This window comes from Morus notabilis, unplaced genomic scaffold (genome assembly GCF_000414095.1).
Source record: "Morus notabilis unplaced genomic scaffold, ASM41409v2 Scaffold271, whole genome shotgun sequence".
Classification (NCBI taxonomy): domain Eukaryota; kingdom Viridiplantae; phylum Streptophyta; class Magnoliopsida; order Rosales; family Moraceae; genus Morus; species Morus notabilis.
Window position 1 is genome coordinate 240,663 of NW_010365721.1, and position 16,320 is coordinate 256,982.

The 16,320-nt window shown below is 30.7% G+C and overlaps 1 protein-coding gene across 1 annotated transcript; it reads right to left on the reverse strand.

The window, feature by feature from the left end:
- Positions 1–2,796: 2,796 nt before the first annotated feature.
- Positions 2,797–6,051, reverse strand: LOC21403651 (histone deacetylase complex subunit SAP18). Its single transcript, XM_010108446.2, has 6 exons — positions 5,875–6,051; positions 5,706–5,738; positions 5,300–5,410; positions 4,091–4,186; positions 3,200–3,271; positions 2,797–3,108 (listed from the first exon to the last, which is right to left on the reverse strand). The coding sequence occupies exons 1-6, from the start codon at positions 5,956–5,958 to the stop codon at positions 3,076–3,078; spliced, it is 429 nt and encodes a 142-aa protein (XP_010106748.1). The 5' UTR covers positions 5,959–6,051; the 3' UTR covers positions 2,797–3,075.
- Between the last annotated feature and the right edge of the window lie 10,269 nt (positions 6,052–16,320).

The window sequence follows — 16,320 nt, forward strand, 5'->3', positions numbered from 1 at the left end:
TAAATAATATTATTAAATATATTAAATAATAATATATTAAATAAATAATATTATTAAATATATTATATAAATAATATTATTAAATATATTAAATAATAATATATTAAATAAATAACATTATTAAATATATTAAATAATATTATTAAATATATTAAATAATAATATATTAAATAAATAATATTATTAAATATATTATATAAATAATATTATTAAATATATTAAATAATAATATATTAAATAAATATATTAAATAAACATATATAATACAAAAACGGTTTCAGAAAAGAGGGAAGAAAATGAAAAAGAAAAAAAAGTGAAATCCGTTTTTCAGAAAACAGAAAACGAAAACAAGAAAATGAAAACACATTTTTTTCGTTTTCTGATTTCCACAAAAAGACAAAAACGTTTTTGGTTTTGTTTTTTAAAAAAAATTGCACCAAACACGTTTTTAACACCCGTTTTCATTTTTTTGCTTTGAAAACCGTGAAAAATGAAAACGAAAACGCAAACAAACGGGCCCAACAAATTACATACTTAATAATAGTCGCAAATAACCACCAACTAAAAGGGAATTCGAACCTGAACATTGACTAAATTCAACAGTGAAAACGAATGAAACATAGGGTTAAACATAAGTGTCGAAATCTAACAGGAAAAAACGCACTCAGTACAAATAAAATCGAATGCTACTAAAGCTCACTATAAAGAACCACTACGTTCGATTGATGAAATCAGTCAACCGAGACCAAATCTCGAATATTGGGGAAACAAGTGACGCGGCGGCCTAAAAAAAATCTAGTCATATACGAATACACACACCGTTGATAACCAACTCAAACGAGTGGGACACACAATGAAAATCGAAATGTGGAGATACCACCTCTGTTATTATAATACATAAATATGGCGTAAAACAACACCTTTATTAAAATGAACAAAATATTAAGAAATCTATAAATGATCTCAGCCAAATGAGAAGAAAAGCCGGCAACAAGCTACCCATCACGGTACGGTGGCTAAAGAACTTGGATCTGAACAAAGTCATCATAGAAGAATCACGACCACCTGCGACAAAGACAAAAGATTCGTCAAAGCTTCCACAATAAAGATTCGTCGAAGCTTCCACAATAAAGATTCGTCGGAAACCTCCCTCTCCTTGCCCCAAAAAAATCCGCCATGCCTCCACCTCCAACGCCACTCGCCCCAAGACATCCATTGCCCCTTCCCAAAACCATATCGACTAGGGGACCGAGACCCTAGAGCAATGGCGCTACCTTACTCTAACTCACCATATCTATACCTCTATTGCCCATGGACCACGTCTATTAACGGCAAACTAGATTGTATGACTTTACCCACATTCTTAAGAGTCAAGAGTCCGGCGACAGCCATCTGCAGTGCCAAACTCTAGCCCTAAAAATGAATTCCAAACTCAAAAATCCTAGTCACACCTCTTGAGAGAAGGTGAGAGAGTTTTTTTTTTAATAAAATTTAAAGAATTGACACTTTTTTTTAAAAAAAATCATTTTAGGAAATAAAATTTTAAGAAATAATTAAGAATTTACTATAGAGTCATCATTTTTATTTTTTGTGTAATTAAAAAAAAAAACTCTTTTTGTTATGCATCTTCTTTTTAGTTTGGTTTTATTGTTTTTTTGTCTTTTTGTCTTGCATGTTTCTTTTTTGTTGATCTTTCCCAGCTCTTTCTCAGGAAGAATAAATAGTTCTTTCTTCTCTCAGCTCTTTCTCCCTTCTGTTTAACGTTTTCCTCTTCCTTTTTTATATCTTGAAGTTGATCTTTTCTTTTATTTATTACTTCTTCTTTTTCCCTTTTTGTGTGTGTAACGTGTTGATGAATGGTGATGTGTTGAGAGAGATTTGCGGCGAGTGGCCCAATTGAAATACAAGGATAAATACGAAAATATAAAACAGGCTTTACTTAGTTCTGCTTTGCTAAGGATTTAGTGGTCACGGACCTCATTGTCAAAGATCGTGCATGGTTTTACATATGATGGTACTTTGTTAAGTTCGATTAATTTATTTGTATAATAGTGGCATTCATTTTTCAAACTTGTTAATAATAATTCTATGACTTTGTCGGCAACAATTAGAAAATTCTATCCACACATGGAAAGCGACCCTCTCGATTCTCTCTTATTCATTTATTTTCCTTTTTCTTTTTTTCTTTTTTTTTTTTGCCTTTTTTTCGTTTATGCAAGTAGCACTTGCTTATACAACACAAATTCAGTAATAGGAAAACATTTTTCATTTTCTTAAATATAATTTTGGTACGCATCGCGTGATGGGTACGTTTTGGATGGAGAATATTTGTTTTTATTTTTAAGGGAATGAAGACAATTAATTTTAAGTAATTTTCAAGTCGAAATTATAATGGATGATCACCGACAATCTTGCAAATGGCTCCAAGAGAAACTTGCAATCAAATCAATCAGAAGACTCCAAATTATTGAAGTTGCTCTCCCTTCTTATCCTCTTTGCAAATAGAAATAGGCACATTTGATGCCAAATCTATCTAATTCAACAATTAATATTTAATATGATAGCTTCTCTCAACTACGCAAATCAATTCCACTAACCCTAAAAAAATAATAATAAAATAATAAAAAGCAAATCCAAATATTTATACTTAAAAGAATTTTGATATTTTTATTTGTAATCCTTATTATATTTTGTTCTCACCATTGAAACCGATAAAAACCAATATCTCAGGGAAAAATCAACGTCACACACACAATTACAATGTTAATCACGCCATCAAAGGAAAATGACAGATTGTTCAAGAATCAAAGTAAACAACATAGAATCAGAATTGACTTCATGCATACACCTAATACAATATCAAATGAAACAAAATGGAATCTAAGCTAATCCAACACTTTAACTAGCTTTTGTAAACAAACATCCTCTGCCAAACTAGAATTTCAAATGACATCGGAAAGTACAACAAATGGTCTCCACATGACGCTGACAAATTAATGGGCCAAGAATTCATACCAAAATTTGATCTATTTGGGGGACACCCAAACATTAAATTCAACATAGAAGGAGAATTCATTACAATATAGCCACATCCAAGTAATCTCCAATCTGCACAGAAAATTAGAAAAAGCAGTTGTGAGAACTTGATAGGAAAAAAGCTCGAGTTATATGAAAAGGTAATAGAAGCATAGTAGTTTACCTGAAAACCAAGTTCAGCTAATGCTTTGTTGTCATCTAATCTTCCATTTCCATATGAAAATGTCTTCCCCACCTTTATGAAGCATAAGTGCAAGACAATGAGAATTCCAACACTTTCAAATATGTATTTAACCCAACGAGGCTAAATATGATTGAATGTAATAAAGGTCTTAATATATAGTAGAATCATAATGTGAACCCACAACTTAAGCTAAAAATAATAAAGAAAAGAAGCTGTACCCACAATCCTGTAGTGATATTTGAGTCAGACTTGCAAATTATATCCATGTTTCAGCATATATTAGTACACTTCACTCTTTCCCCAATTTGTAAAAGTGTTTACCATAAGCATCTATCGATTGTTAGGTTTTCCTGAGTTGTATTCACTATTCATACAAGTTTATCTGGATAAACGAGATTCCAGGAAAATCCAAGAAAAACACATCCGCACATGTCAGATACGAGGACAAAGTAATTATACTATTAAACCAATTCATTTTCCATTTACCTAAAAGATGCAAATTCAAGCCTTAATGAAAAAATAGCAGAAATGCATGCATTATCATCTACAAAGACAGAAACATGCAGGAACACATCTACATATTGATGCAGTATATGATAATTATAATTCCTAGAGATTTGATATAGTTTATGAATTAAGATTATTTGTTAATTTATTGTTTGAACTTGTATCATCTTCACTGGGTTTTTATTTCAATTAGGCTTTTTAGGTACCTAGTTAAATTAAGATTGCCTATCTATTGATAAGCTTTGTCATGTCAAGCATTAGAAAACTTTAGTTGAACGTAACCCTCTCTAATTCATTCTTTATTGGTCCAGCATCACAGATCATACACATAAGCATGGGGGAAGGAGAGACAGAAACACCAACCTCTCTCACCAAGAAACGGCCATGTTTATCAGGATACACAAAAGCAAAGGAAAGTTTTGCATTTCGTCTCCTTGCTGCTGACGCTACCTCTTTGACCTGTAAAAGATATCAGATTAATTAAAGCACATAAGGTTTGAAACATAGACTCCACAATATACTTGTACATACATGGAAGAAGCTTTTAGACACTCCAAGCAAGTTTTGTTAAGTTTCATCCGAAGGAAAACAGACATTTTAGGTGTCTAGTTTTGGAAGACTCTCTTTGTGCTTTTTTTTTTTTTTTTAAGTTTTACCCATAAATAATTTGGACGTCTTAAATCTTAATGAATGTCGACCAATGCATTATCTAGATTCATGTTGATAGTCTCAACATAGGTGTCAAAGTTTAAAAGGAGTCTTATTCTTTCCCCATATCATAAATGTAATAGCATAACTCTATTCATAGAGACATAGCACATTCTGTTAACAATCTTTTTTTTTTTTGGATAAGAAAAGAAGCTTTATATTGATGAAAAACCAATACGAATAAAGTGCATTCTGTTAACAATTATACGAAAGATGTTTTTATTAATGGAATTGCAGCTTACTTCGACTATCTTCCCTCCTTCATGCCCTTCTCCTTCTCCATCTTCCGCCCTCATTTTATATAACTTATATTTGGTAACAGGGGAAAGAAAACAGAAAGGAGAGAAAGGCATAGAATGATGGAACCTAGGTGAGGAATATTGAGAGGAAAGGGAGAACCATTATTGTGTTTCGTATGGATTCCCTCCTCTAATTTCTCCACATCTGGAGAGATAATAAAATTGAGGTTTTTTGAAGGATTTGAAATCTATCGTTCAATCCTTCCCATCCTCTTTTCTCTCTACCAAAAAACCAAGGGTCCTTCCCCTAATCCCCTGACCCCTCTCCCTCCTTCCACTTTTTCGTCCTACCAAACAAAGCATAGGGAAGAGAGAGAGAGAGAGAGATTGAAAGAATAACGACTAAGTGCATCCAAATTCCACTTCTCATTCCTCTTCCCTTCTAATCGCCCTCTTGTTTCAAAATTTATAGACAACAATGACATTAACCAATCCCATCACCATAATCAATAAGAGACTGTTGACTAACTTCAGTTAGGCAGTGACACACGTCTAAATGCTCTTAGAAAAGAATTCCCATAACAAACATAAAATCTAGAGAGAGAAAGAAAGAGAGAGTCCCAACCAGATCAGTTATCTCACGAAGAGTAGCATCCTTCCACGTATAAATTTGAACCTCATCCTTGGGCTCCTTTCCTCTCACTGCAAAATCTTCATTGGCATGATGACCCCCAATCTATAGGAAACTCAACAGAATTAAACAATCAAAATCCATACAAATTCAACACGAAACTATGACAATTTCACATAAATGGTGTAATTCCCAAACTTCTTGAAAATTTAACATTCATTTTACTGGTCAAATTATGTGTTGTACCCTAAGTAGCATCAAATTCGTTCTTATTTCTCAATCAAACTTCCTCATTCATCACAAAACTTCAAAAGAATTTTCCTTAAATATATATATATATGAATTAAAAAACACGCACAATTTCATATCAAGAGCTGTGAAATGCGAATAACTAACATACCTTAGTAAAAACGCGAAGCAATAAGGGACAAGTCTGCGGGGAAAAATAATATATAAAACGAAAGTCAAAATTCAAAACAAACGTAAATACAGTCTTTAAGTTTCTCCATTATTTTAATGAGGAGAAGAAATTATAAAGAAAAATCGAACAATAAGAAACCCTAGATGACCTTTTCGCGGTCAACGGGCTCGAAGCGAGGGCCTCTAGGTGGAGGAGGCGGTGGTCTTTTGGGTCCTTCTGAGAGTCCCGCCATTGTCAAAAGCTTTGTCCGAAATCCGATTTTTTTTTTTTTAGTATTCTCTCTTCTCCTTTCGTGAACCGTTCGTTTACTTGTTTCTTCTCTACTTTCGTTTGGATCTTTATTTCCTCCCTCTTTTATTTATTTTAATTAAAATACCCAAAACACCTTTATGTTTTGTCTAAATACCATTTTTACTCTTCCTATTTTTCAAATACTCAAAACATCCATGTATTCATAAAATCAAACATAAATTTATAAAATACCAAGTATACCCTTTTTAGTTTATATTAAATATTATTTTAGATATATTTTAACATAAAAGTTAAATAAAAAATATAAAAATAGTCAAATAAATATTTCAACTAAACAAATACTTCAATTACTTGGAGAGTTTTTCAGTCTTTAAGATTGATGTTGTTTAATGTATTGGTTTAATAATGTTTTAAATTATTTTAAATAATAATTGGGAAGGGTAATCTTATATTCTAAAAAGTTTAATTATTTTAGGAGATATTTTGAGTCAGATTTTATAAAGATGGGAGGTGTTTTAAATATTTGTATAAAAAGATAAAAGTGGTATTTAAATAATAGTGTTTTACGTATTATTTGTTTATTTCCTTCCTCATTTTTATGTCACGAGTTCTTTTCTTTTCTTTTCTCTCCTCTTAAAAATATGTCACACAACAACACAAGGCATGAGCTCTTTTAAACTATAATAAACAATAACAATAATAATTTAATGTCATAATGTCACAAGTTATCTTGCAAAATACTTGAAAAAACGGAGTAATAGCTTGCTAGTGAGGGAGGACAATTCGTCTTTTTAAAAAAAAAAAAAAAAACTTTTAACACGTAATCATATATATATATATATATATATATTTGATAATGTACTCATATCTTTGTTTTGGTCTCTTTTCTCCCAATGTAACCTTCCAACTGCTACTTCTTATCGGAGTCGAGCTCATGTCTTTGGGGACGTTTAGAAGGGAGATTCGGTTCTTAATTTGAATCATGATTCGTGACTTGTTATAATATTTTTTTTATAAAAAATACACGTAAATTAAAAATAATTTTAATATCATAATTCTAATATATGAATCAAACATCTGTAGGCAGTGGATTACTGTCAGCAACCTAGTATGATACCGCCAGTCATAGCTACGGATATTTTGGCTATATAATTGCAAAAGTTCTTTTCATTGCAATAACATCATCGCTCATGCTGATTCTGACGTATTTATTAGGGAATCTAGAGTAGCATCCCTATTACAGTGACCGACCCCCAATATAGATTAAAAATGGGAGGTAAATAATATTTTTTGGACATACTAATAATTAGTTGCAAGAATATTTGAGGAGTTAGTAAATAGTAGTAAATGCCCATGACTCCTTTTTTCTTTTTTTTTTTTGCTGAATGAATCCAAAATTTATTTAGAAAATCTAGGATTTATCTCAATACCAAATTTACTCCATGACTGAAAATTTCTGAATTTTTCTAGATATGTCTTATAATTAAGGTCCCGTTTATTTCACCGATTTAAATTTAAAATTCAAATTTTGTTACAATAAAAAGCTATCAGAAACAGTCACATTTAACTTTTTTGCTACAGTAAAAAACTCTCACATAAAATCACATCTCAACTTGAATTAAAAACTCGAATCAGCGAACTAAACAGACCCTAAATTTAGTGATCCGAGATTTGCTAAATTTACTCTCATTTACATGGATAGCCTAACTTTTCTAAAATTACGTCAATGGCCATTTTACTAGACTTAAAGATCTTAAAAGACAAAATAGTACTTTAATCAATCATTGATAGACCATAAATTATTAGTGATATACCACATTCAATCAGTGATAACTACGGCCAATGTTTAGAAAACTGATCTTACTGATACGACGGCCTACCGGAGCAAGTTCCTACTTCAATTGGAAGAACACAATGTTAAACATCGATCTTTCATCAGCAACTTATAAAAAGAACGTTCATACATAGGGGCAGAGCTAGGTGAGGCCCCGATAGATGGGCGGATGGTAATAATCAATATGGAATATGAATTGCTGTACATTTTTGTTGGATTTGGATCCATCGGAACTTACAGGGCCCGAACCCGCAGCTTCCGCTTTAATAGGGCGGTGCTCAGACCAATCGAACTACAATCCCAAGGAAATAACATAATAAAATAAGGTGTACAATTTACATATTCTTATTTTTTATTCAATGGTTACTAATAATCTTGTCGTATAACTGGGCCTCGGGCCCACTAGCTCCTTTAAATATTTATCTCCCATTCAAAATTTTTTGCATTTTCTTCTTTCATTCTTTTGTATGAGAGTTTTTTTTTTCTGTATGACCAGAAAAATAGAACTACCGGTAGTTCTATTTTTTTGTCATTTTTCAGCCGTAAGATTTGGATCAGAAATTATATATTATGCATATTTTTTTCAATCTCATTTGATTTTAACCATATATAACAATCAGAAAACTAGTTCTACTGGTATGACGGCCTACCAGAGACTGTCTTCTTTTGTATTAAACTTGTTTGAAACAAATAATTGATAATGTTGTGCCTAAGGAAAGAGTTTTGGATCTTTGGTGCGTGTTGAAAGTGCTAGAGATTGAACAATTTTCTTTTTATAGGTGTTTAAAAGTTTAAAACAGCATAATTCGCAGAAAAAGGTGCAATATGAGGAAGGCGGAGAATAGTTTATGAAGTTACGGGCATTTTTTTGTAAAAATAAAAGACAAGCTACTGATTTAGGACTATTTATAATAAATTAGAGCCCTCAAAATAACTTATTGGACAACGTGTAAAACACGTGAAGAATAATTTTATAAGTTTGATTATGTCTTAAAACAGGTAGTCTCCTTAAAAGTTAAGTCTAATAATTGGAGTAAAAGAAAAAAAGTACCTAAAAATTCACATAAAAAAAATTAAGGTTAAGTAGGAGCTTTTGACCAAAAAAGAAAAAAAGAAACTTAAGTAGAGACACATTTAAGGGAGTTTTTTCAATATGTTATTCTACTGATAAGATCAATTTTTTAACTATTAGATCTAATAAAAATCAAATCAAATTGAAAAAATATACATAATAAACATTTCTAATGCAAATTTAACGGCTAAAAAAATATAACTACCGATAATTTTATTTTTTCAATCTTAAAATTCTCCGTATGTAAAAAGAATTGTTTTGATTAATGGCAATCTTTATGGTGCATCCCCTTGTTTTGTCCCACTAGTGGAGCAATTAGTTGTTGACTAAGTAGTCAATTAGTTTGAGGTGCGGGCTTATTATTCATAGCCTTCACAAATTTAAGAAGACGTTTGGTAAGGGAATTTATATTATGATTTGAATCATAATTCATGATTCGTTACAGTGTTTTTTCTTATAAAAATACACGTAAATTGAAAATAATTCTAATCTTATAATTTTAATTTATGAACCAAACGTCTCCTAAGTTTTTTTTTTTTTATTTTGACGATACCAAAATGACCAAAGATTCTTGTGCATAACCAGAATATCAAAGTCAAAACTTTCAAAGAAACCTTTTTACTCGCACAAAATCAAAGCACAAATCCAAATCCAAACACAATCTTAATCAAAACTAGAGTATCGTAAAATCCAAAATTATAAAATCAAATACATAAACGAAATTGAAGAAAACGCGAAAAGGAAAGATCCATTGCCAGCGTTTGGGTACCAGTGTTGAGGGCCAAATTGACTTCATACCCATCTCTTTCACGGAGAAAGAAAAAAAAAAAGCAAAAAAAACAGAGGAAAACTTCATGAACGAACAATTGAGATCTTCTTACTTTGAGCTTTTAAGTCAGGCGTACACCAATTAATTAAATCATTAAAGATTCGTATCATAGTTTAAATTATAATTCGTGATTTATTCTAATATTTTTTTTTATAAAAAATACACATAAATTAAAAATAATTTTAAATGGTTTAAATTATAATTCGTGATTTATTCTAATATTTTTTTTTATAAAAAATACACATAAATTAAGAATAATTTTAAATTATAATTTTAAATTCATCAACTAAATCTCCTCAAAATACATGTTTCTTATGTTGGTTGATTAAAGCAACTGAGGTGGTCAATAAAATAAGAGAGAGCCAAAGAAAAGAGATGAGATAGAGAAATTAAAGTGGAGACACGGAAAGGAGGACTCTGGAGGAAGATTGTTAGGGCCGGCGGTGTTATGATGAATAATAGGAAGGAAGACCATTTTTTTTTTTTTTTTAGTTTTTGAAAAGAAAAAAAAAAATCTAAGAAGCAACAAGCTTTGCCATGGGAAGGATAATTTGCTCAAATGAGTTGTCGTGGCTATGTCACAAAATGACGTTTGGAGGGTTGTAAAGAGAGAGAGGAAAACAGTTAAGGCCTCGTTCATTTCACTAATTTGAGTTTAGTTACAGTAAAAAGTTTTCACAAACAGTCACGTCTAACATTTTTATTACAGTAAAAAGCTCTTATATAAAATCATATCTCGAATCAGCGAACTAAACGGACCCTAAAGTGTTAAGATGGGTGAAAAAGAAAAAGAAAAGGAAAAAGAACGTGAGTCCATTATAATAAAAACTCATTACGGCCCGTTCATTTCACCGATTTAAGTTTAGAATTTGAGTTTTGCTACAGTAAAAAATTCTAAAAAACAGTCACATCTAAGTTTTTTACTACAATAAAAAATTCTCACATAAAATTATATCTCAACTCAAATCAGTGAACTAAACAGGCCTTACAACTCTTTAATTTTTGTAGTGAATTTAAAAAGAGATATTGAAACAACCATATCTATTCTACCACAAAATGCGAATCTGAAGGCGTCTAAAAACGTACTCCACCAGTTGAGTTTTCTGGGGGTTGCACAGTAAAGGGCGCCTTGATTAATACAAAGAAGGAAAAATAAAGTATTTTAAATAAAGATATTCTAAAAAAAAAAAAACTATCAAAAAATGTTAAGAAAAACAAAAAAAGACTATAGGAAAAAAAAAAAAAAAGAGAAGAAAGTATGAAAAAAAAAGGAAAAGAGATAGAGGAAAAGTCGGCGAGGTAGGACTAGCTCAAAATTCAAGTATTAATGTGACATTTTTAAAATTTAGGGGATAAGTTAAGAATAACCCTAAAATCTTAGAGGCACAAATGACATATGAGACTAATCAAAGAAAAAAAAAAGTTGACGATGATGAAAGCGAAAAGCCCTAGTTTCTAGTACACGCAACAGAGAAACATAAAGAGAGAAGGAAACATGACAAACAACCTACCTAAATTTGTTTGCATTGATCACTAGAGGAGTATTAGGACCCGTTTAGTATATGTATTTAAACTCATGATTTTGATTCTGTTACAACGTTTTTTTCTTACAAGGAATTTGAATAAAGAAAGTTCCTACTAATGGTTTTGTCACAAAAAATTTGAGGATGAATCAAAATTACTCACTTAAATACGTGACTAAACTGACACTTAATAAAATAAAAGCCATGAGTTTGTGGTTATCCTCTTTAAGTTCTCTCTGTCCCTCATTTTCTTTTCAAGTCTTTTATTTTATTTTTCTTTTTTCTTTTACTAAAACTTATTTATTTTTTTTCTATTTTTTCATTTTGATTTTTCACTTTTTTCTTTTTTTTTCGTCCTAAAACTTTATTTTTTTCATTTTAATTTTTTTTTCCCTCAAACTTAATTTTTTTTATTTTAGTCTTTTTTTATTTTATTTTTTTTACTTTTTATCTAACAACTTTATTTTTTTGTCCATTTTAATTCTTTTTTGAGATTTTATATTTAGAGTTTATATGTTTTTAAATGTGTCTCATTTTAAAGACGTTACTAATTAATAAATTATATTCAATAAATTATATGATTGATATTTTAATTATTAATTAATATATAATAACCTCTTGTTACTTATTCCATTATAAATATATTATATAATCGATTTTGTCCATTAATCTTTAACTAAATAATTAATTACTATTTATTATTTATATTATTAATAAATTAAAATTTTAATAATAAAAAATTAATATTTAATTGATAATTACATAGTTATTATCTATTTATTAATATAATTGATAATTAATATAACATTGTGATAAATACTAGAAAAGAGAAAATAATTTTAAATCATTTTTTAGTTCTTTTACAAAAACAATTCTCTCTGTTTTTTATTTTCATTTCGTTTTTAAAATATTTGTTAAATAAACACGGTTTGCAGACTGTTTTTGTGTTTGTGCCTAAAAAAAACGTGCAAATTTTTTTAAAAAAAAACTAGAAACTAGTTTCAAATGCCCTCTTTATTTTGGAAAACTTTATTATGATGTGGATTTCCCTTCATCTTTGCCTCATTTAGTTTCTTTTCTAATTTGCCCTTTTGAAATAGATGTTCCTAAATGTGCTCTACTTAAATAATTTTTCTTCTGGTTTTCTTTAAAAAGTATTTTTTCCACGCGACGCTGATAAATTCTTTTTTTTTCCTTTCCAATTTCTTTTTTAAAAGAATTTATTCTCAAATATTTTTTGTTTTTATATATGATGTAAGGGATTATTAAACTTTACAATTTATGGTGGAATATGTTATGAAAATATCGTTAATCGGCACCTATAACCACCACTATTTTAAAAATATGCTCTGTACTTAAATGTTTTCTTTTACTTAACCAAACTCTTAAAAGAATTTTTACATTCGTTTATTTAAAAAATTAAACAAATTGAATACGAACGTGCATAGCATGTGTTTTTAACTAGTAATTGTTAAAGCTTTAAAAAGGATGCTTCAGAGAGGGAAGGGGGGAGTTGGGGAACAGTAGAAAGCTTTATGCTTACTATATAGATATATAGATAGACAAGCAAAAACCTTTATTTCTTTATTTTTTACCCTTTTTTTAACGTGGGAATTTATCTACCAAGTAGTTATTCTAAATTTTGTTTCTTTTGTTTTCTTTTTTTCTTTTTCTTTGTTTGCGTAGTGGTTATTAGTGGCCATGACTTGCAAGATTGAAACATGAATAAAAATTAAAAAGTTATATTAGTATTTGTACTTTTATACTAATGATAGACATCATAGATACTGTTCTCGAATGATTTAGAAAATAAATCAAATTTATTTTTAATTGACGAAATCTAGCTTTTTTACATTTTACCATGTTGGTTAGTATAGAAAAGTTGGGATATTTCATGAAAAAAAAGTGTAGCTAATTGTTCGGATGCCTAGTATTATACATCCAATGATTAAAGGAGAAAGTACAGAAACTTAAAGTTAATTTTACTCCTCCAACATACTTGTGGATAGGGCTTTGAGTTAATTTCACTGGTACTACTGAATTTTAAGGTCATTCTTATTTTGCTACTTAAATTTATGAAACTCTCATTTTACTCTTAAATTTTGAAGTTGTCTCATTTAAGTCTTTTTGTGAGAGTTTATGTCAAAATCAAACAGAAAAAGAGGAGGTTAAATGCAGCCACGTAGTTGTTATCTGTTTGTTTTTAACAGAAACTCAAACAAAAAGACTACACAACTGCATTATTCTCTTTTTTCTATATATTTTTAACAAAAATTACAATAAAAGGAATTAAGTAGGAACAATTTAAAATTTAAAGGGTAAAGTGAGAGTTTTTAAAATTAGAGAAACAAACTGAGAATGACCATAAAATTCAAAAGCATCAGTAATAATAATCCTAGTACTTTTTGTATTGAAATTCTCTGTGTTCTACTAAAATTACAAAACATTCTTTTAATAGTAACTACATAGAACCATTTAAAACTCGTACATATATTGTATATTTAATTATATATATATGTATATTGTATATTATTTTACACGAGGCATTAAAAAAAAGCATGAAAAGGTACCCTATTTGGTACAGATCTGTTTTTAATGATTTAATTTGTATGTGATATATATATTGATGGAAAAATTAATCCGGCATAAGTTTACCAAAGGGTAAATTCTAGGAGGGGGAGATATTTGGAACTCTGATGATGAATCATCGTTATTTTCCCATTCTTCCCCATTGCGGTTTCCCATACGTTTTGCCGAATGCCGATATCGCATGTTCTCAAAAGTTTCTGTTGAAAAGAATGCTGAGTTTTTTTCGTGTTCCCACTCAATGCTGAGCTCAATAGGGCAACCTGTTATGTATTAATGGCAAAATATTTGCACAAAAAATTTTACTACAAAAGCCACATGAGAAGGACCCTCTTGAACCCTGGAGTGACAAAAACGTTGAATCAATTTTGTCGTTCTACTATTTCTCATTCATTTCGTGCCAGTTATAACAAATGACGTATGCCAAATTCTAAGGAAAAGAAGGACCATATGCATGCGACGTTTTTATTAGAAAAAAAAAGTTATAATCATGTGATGTTGACAATTTATCAACCAATGAATAAAACTCGTACTAAACGTAGCGAGTAACACATAATTTAAACATATAAATGAATATAAACTTATAAGAATATTATGTTAGCTCAGATTTAACCTTTAATTTGATCAATCTGTTAAGTTAGGCGACCTAATAACTTATAAATTGATATTTATTTGTATGTTTAGACGATAAAAAACTAGGGTTTATTTTACTTTTTACATCAATTGGATCTTCTATAATATTTTCCCCATAACAACTACATAGAGACCATTAAGAGTACTACTGCGTATGTGTAGAAATCCCTTCTCACAAAAATATTCCAAAGTTTCTATATATCCCAATTTTGAAGTCTCAAATTCTATCTGTGTATTTATGTTATATCATCTTAAACTTTCCTATATGAAGTTAGTTTTATAATTTTTCAAAGTCATTTCAAAATTTAAGACCATGAATTAAATGACATAAATATATCTATTCGATACAGATTTTTTCTTTTTTTGAGGGATGTCAAGTCAGAAACTTTAATATATACAAATTCTCCTTTATTGTAGTAGACATATAACACTAACTAATTATAAGCAGCAAATTAATATTAGGCCTGTTTAGCGACAAACTGAGAAAAGAATCTAATAATTAATTAATTTTTCTATTTTTAAAATTTTAGAAATAATATAATCAATAACATTCTACCGTACACATTCCAAAAAAAAAAAAAATTTATGGTACGTGGGCATATGTAGCAATTATCAAAATGTAGCCAAAACCATGTGATTGATACCAAATTGATTATTAAGCTAGGCACAAGAGACAATAACGGGCCATTTGATAGGTGAATTCAAACCACGTGGGTTCAATTAGAATTTAAGGGGTTGTTCGGTTTACCCGGTTTACTCGAGAAAGCCCACTCGAGTTATGATTCCAAGCCCAAGTTCATGTTCGGAGAAGAAAAACTCGAAATGGAACTCAAAAATTTTTTCGAGTTATTCCCCGGTTTTTGAGTTCGCCTTCCCCCTGCCACTTGAGTTATTTTTCTGCACATCTACAGTGCAGATTCCTGCACTTTCCGTTGCAAGCTTTGTTCTTTCTCAGCTTTTCTACACTGCAATCCCGTGGTTCTCCTGTATCCTTGATTCGAAACCGGGTTTAGTCCTCCAACCTTCATCGATTTCTGAAGCCCTCAATCCGTTGCCCTATTTTCCCCCAATCTCCGGATTTCGAATCCGCCGCAGACACCATCGGCCCCCCTTCCGCATGTACCGTCCCCCCCTTCCTCTACCATTGTCGTCTACTGTTACCCCTTCAAAACGGGGAGATTTGTTGGGACAACGTCGGTGCGGCGACCTAGGTGGGTAAACCTCCTCCTTCGATGTAGAGGAAAGGGTGCACGCCGTAAAACTGTCCAGCCGAGGCATCAATCCTTGCTCCTCTACCTCTGTCGTCGCCGGTACCTCGGACTTGCTATCCCTTCCTCGCATTTGGGGAATCTCCAAGGGAACCGCATCTCCTCCTCCATAGGCTCGAATTCGGTAAGTTTTTTCCAAAACCTTGTGTTCAGTTTATGGAAAATATTTGTGGTGGTTTCTAGACCCAAATCCGAGCACTAGTATTGGTGAATTCACATGTTCTTTTATTGGCAAAAAAAAAAAAAACATTTGTAGTTAAATTTTTTGGTGATTTCAGCCTCTAGATTTCATCGGATCACTTGTATTTTGGAACCCTTTTTTGTTAGTTTTTGAAAAAAAAAACCAACATGTTCTTCTAGATGGCATTTCCGTGAACCTACATTGGCATTTCTGGTGATTTTTTCATATGCTTTCAGCCTCTATACTTCATCGAGCACTAGTATGTTGGACCCCTGTTTTGTAGTTTCTGGAAGAAAAACTTTAACTGTTTCCAGTGATTTCTCTTCTAGATTGCATTGAGATATCAGTTCCCCCGCTGCCATTTTTTTGGCTATGTTCGTATTGTGTAAAAACCAGTGGCTGTTCTAGTGTTTTTT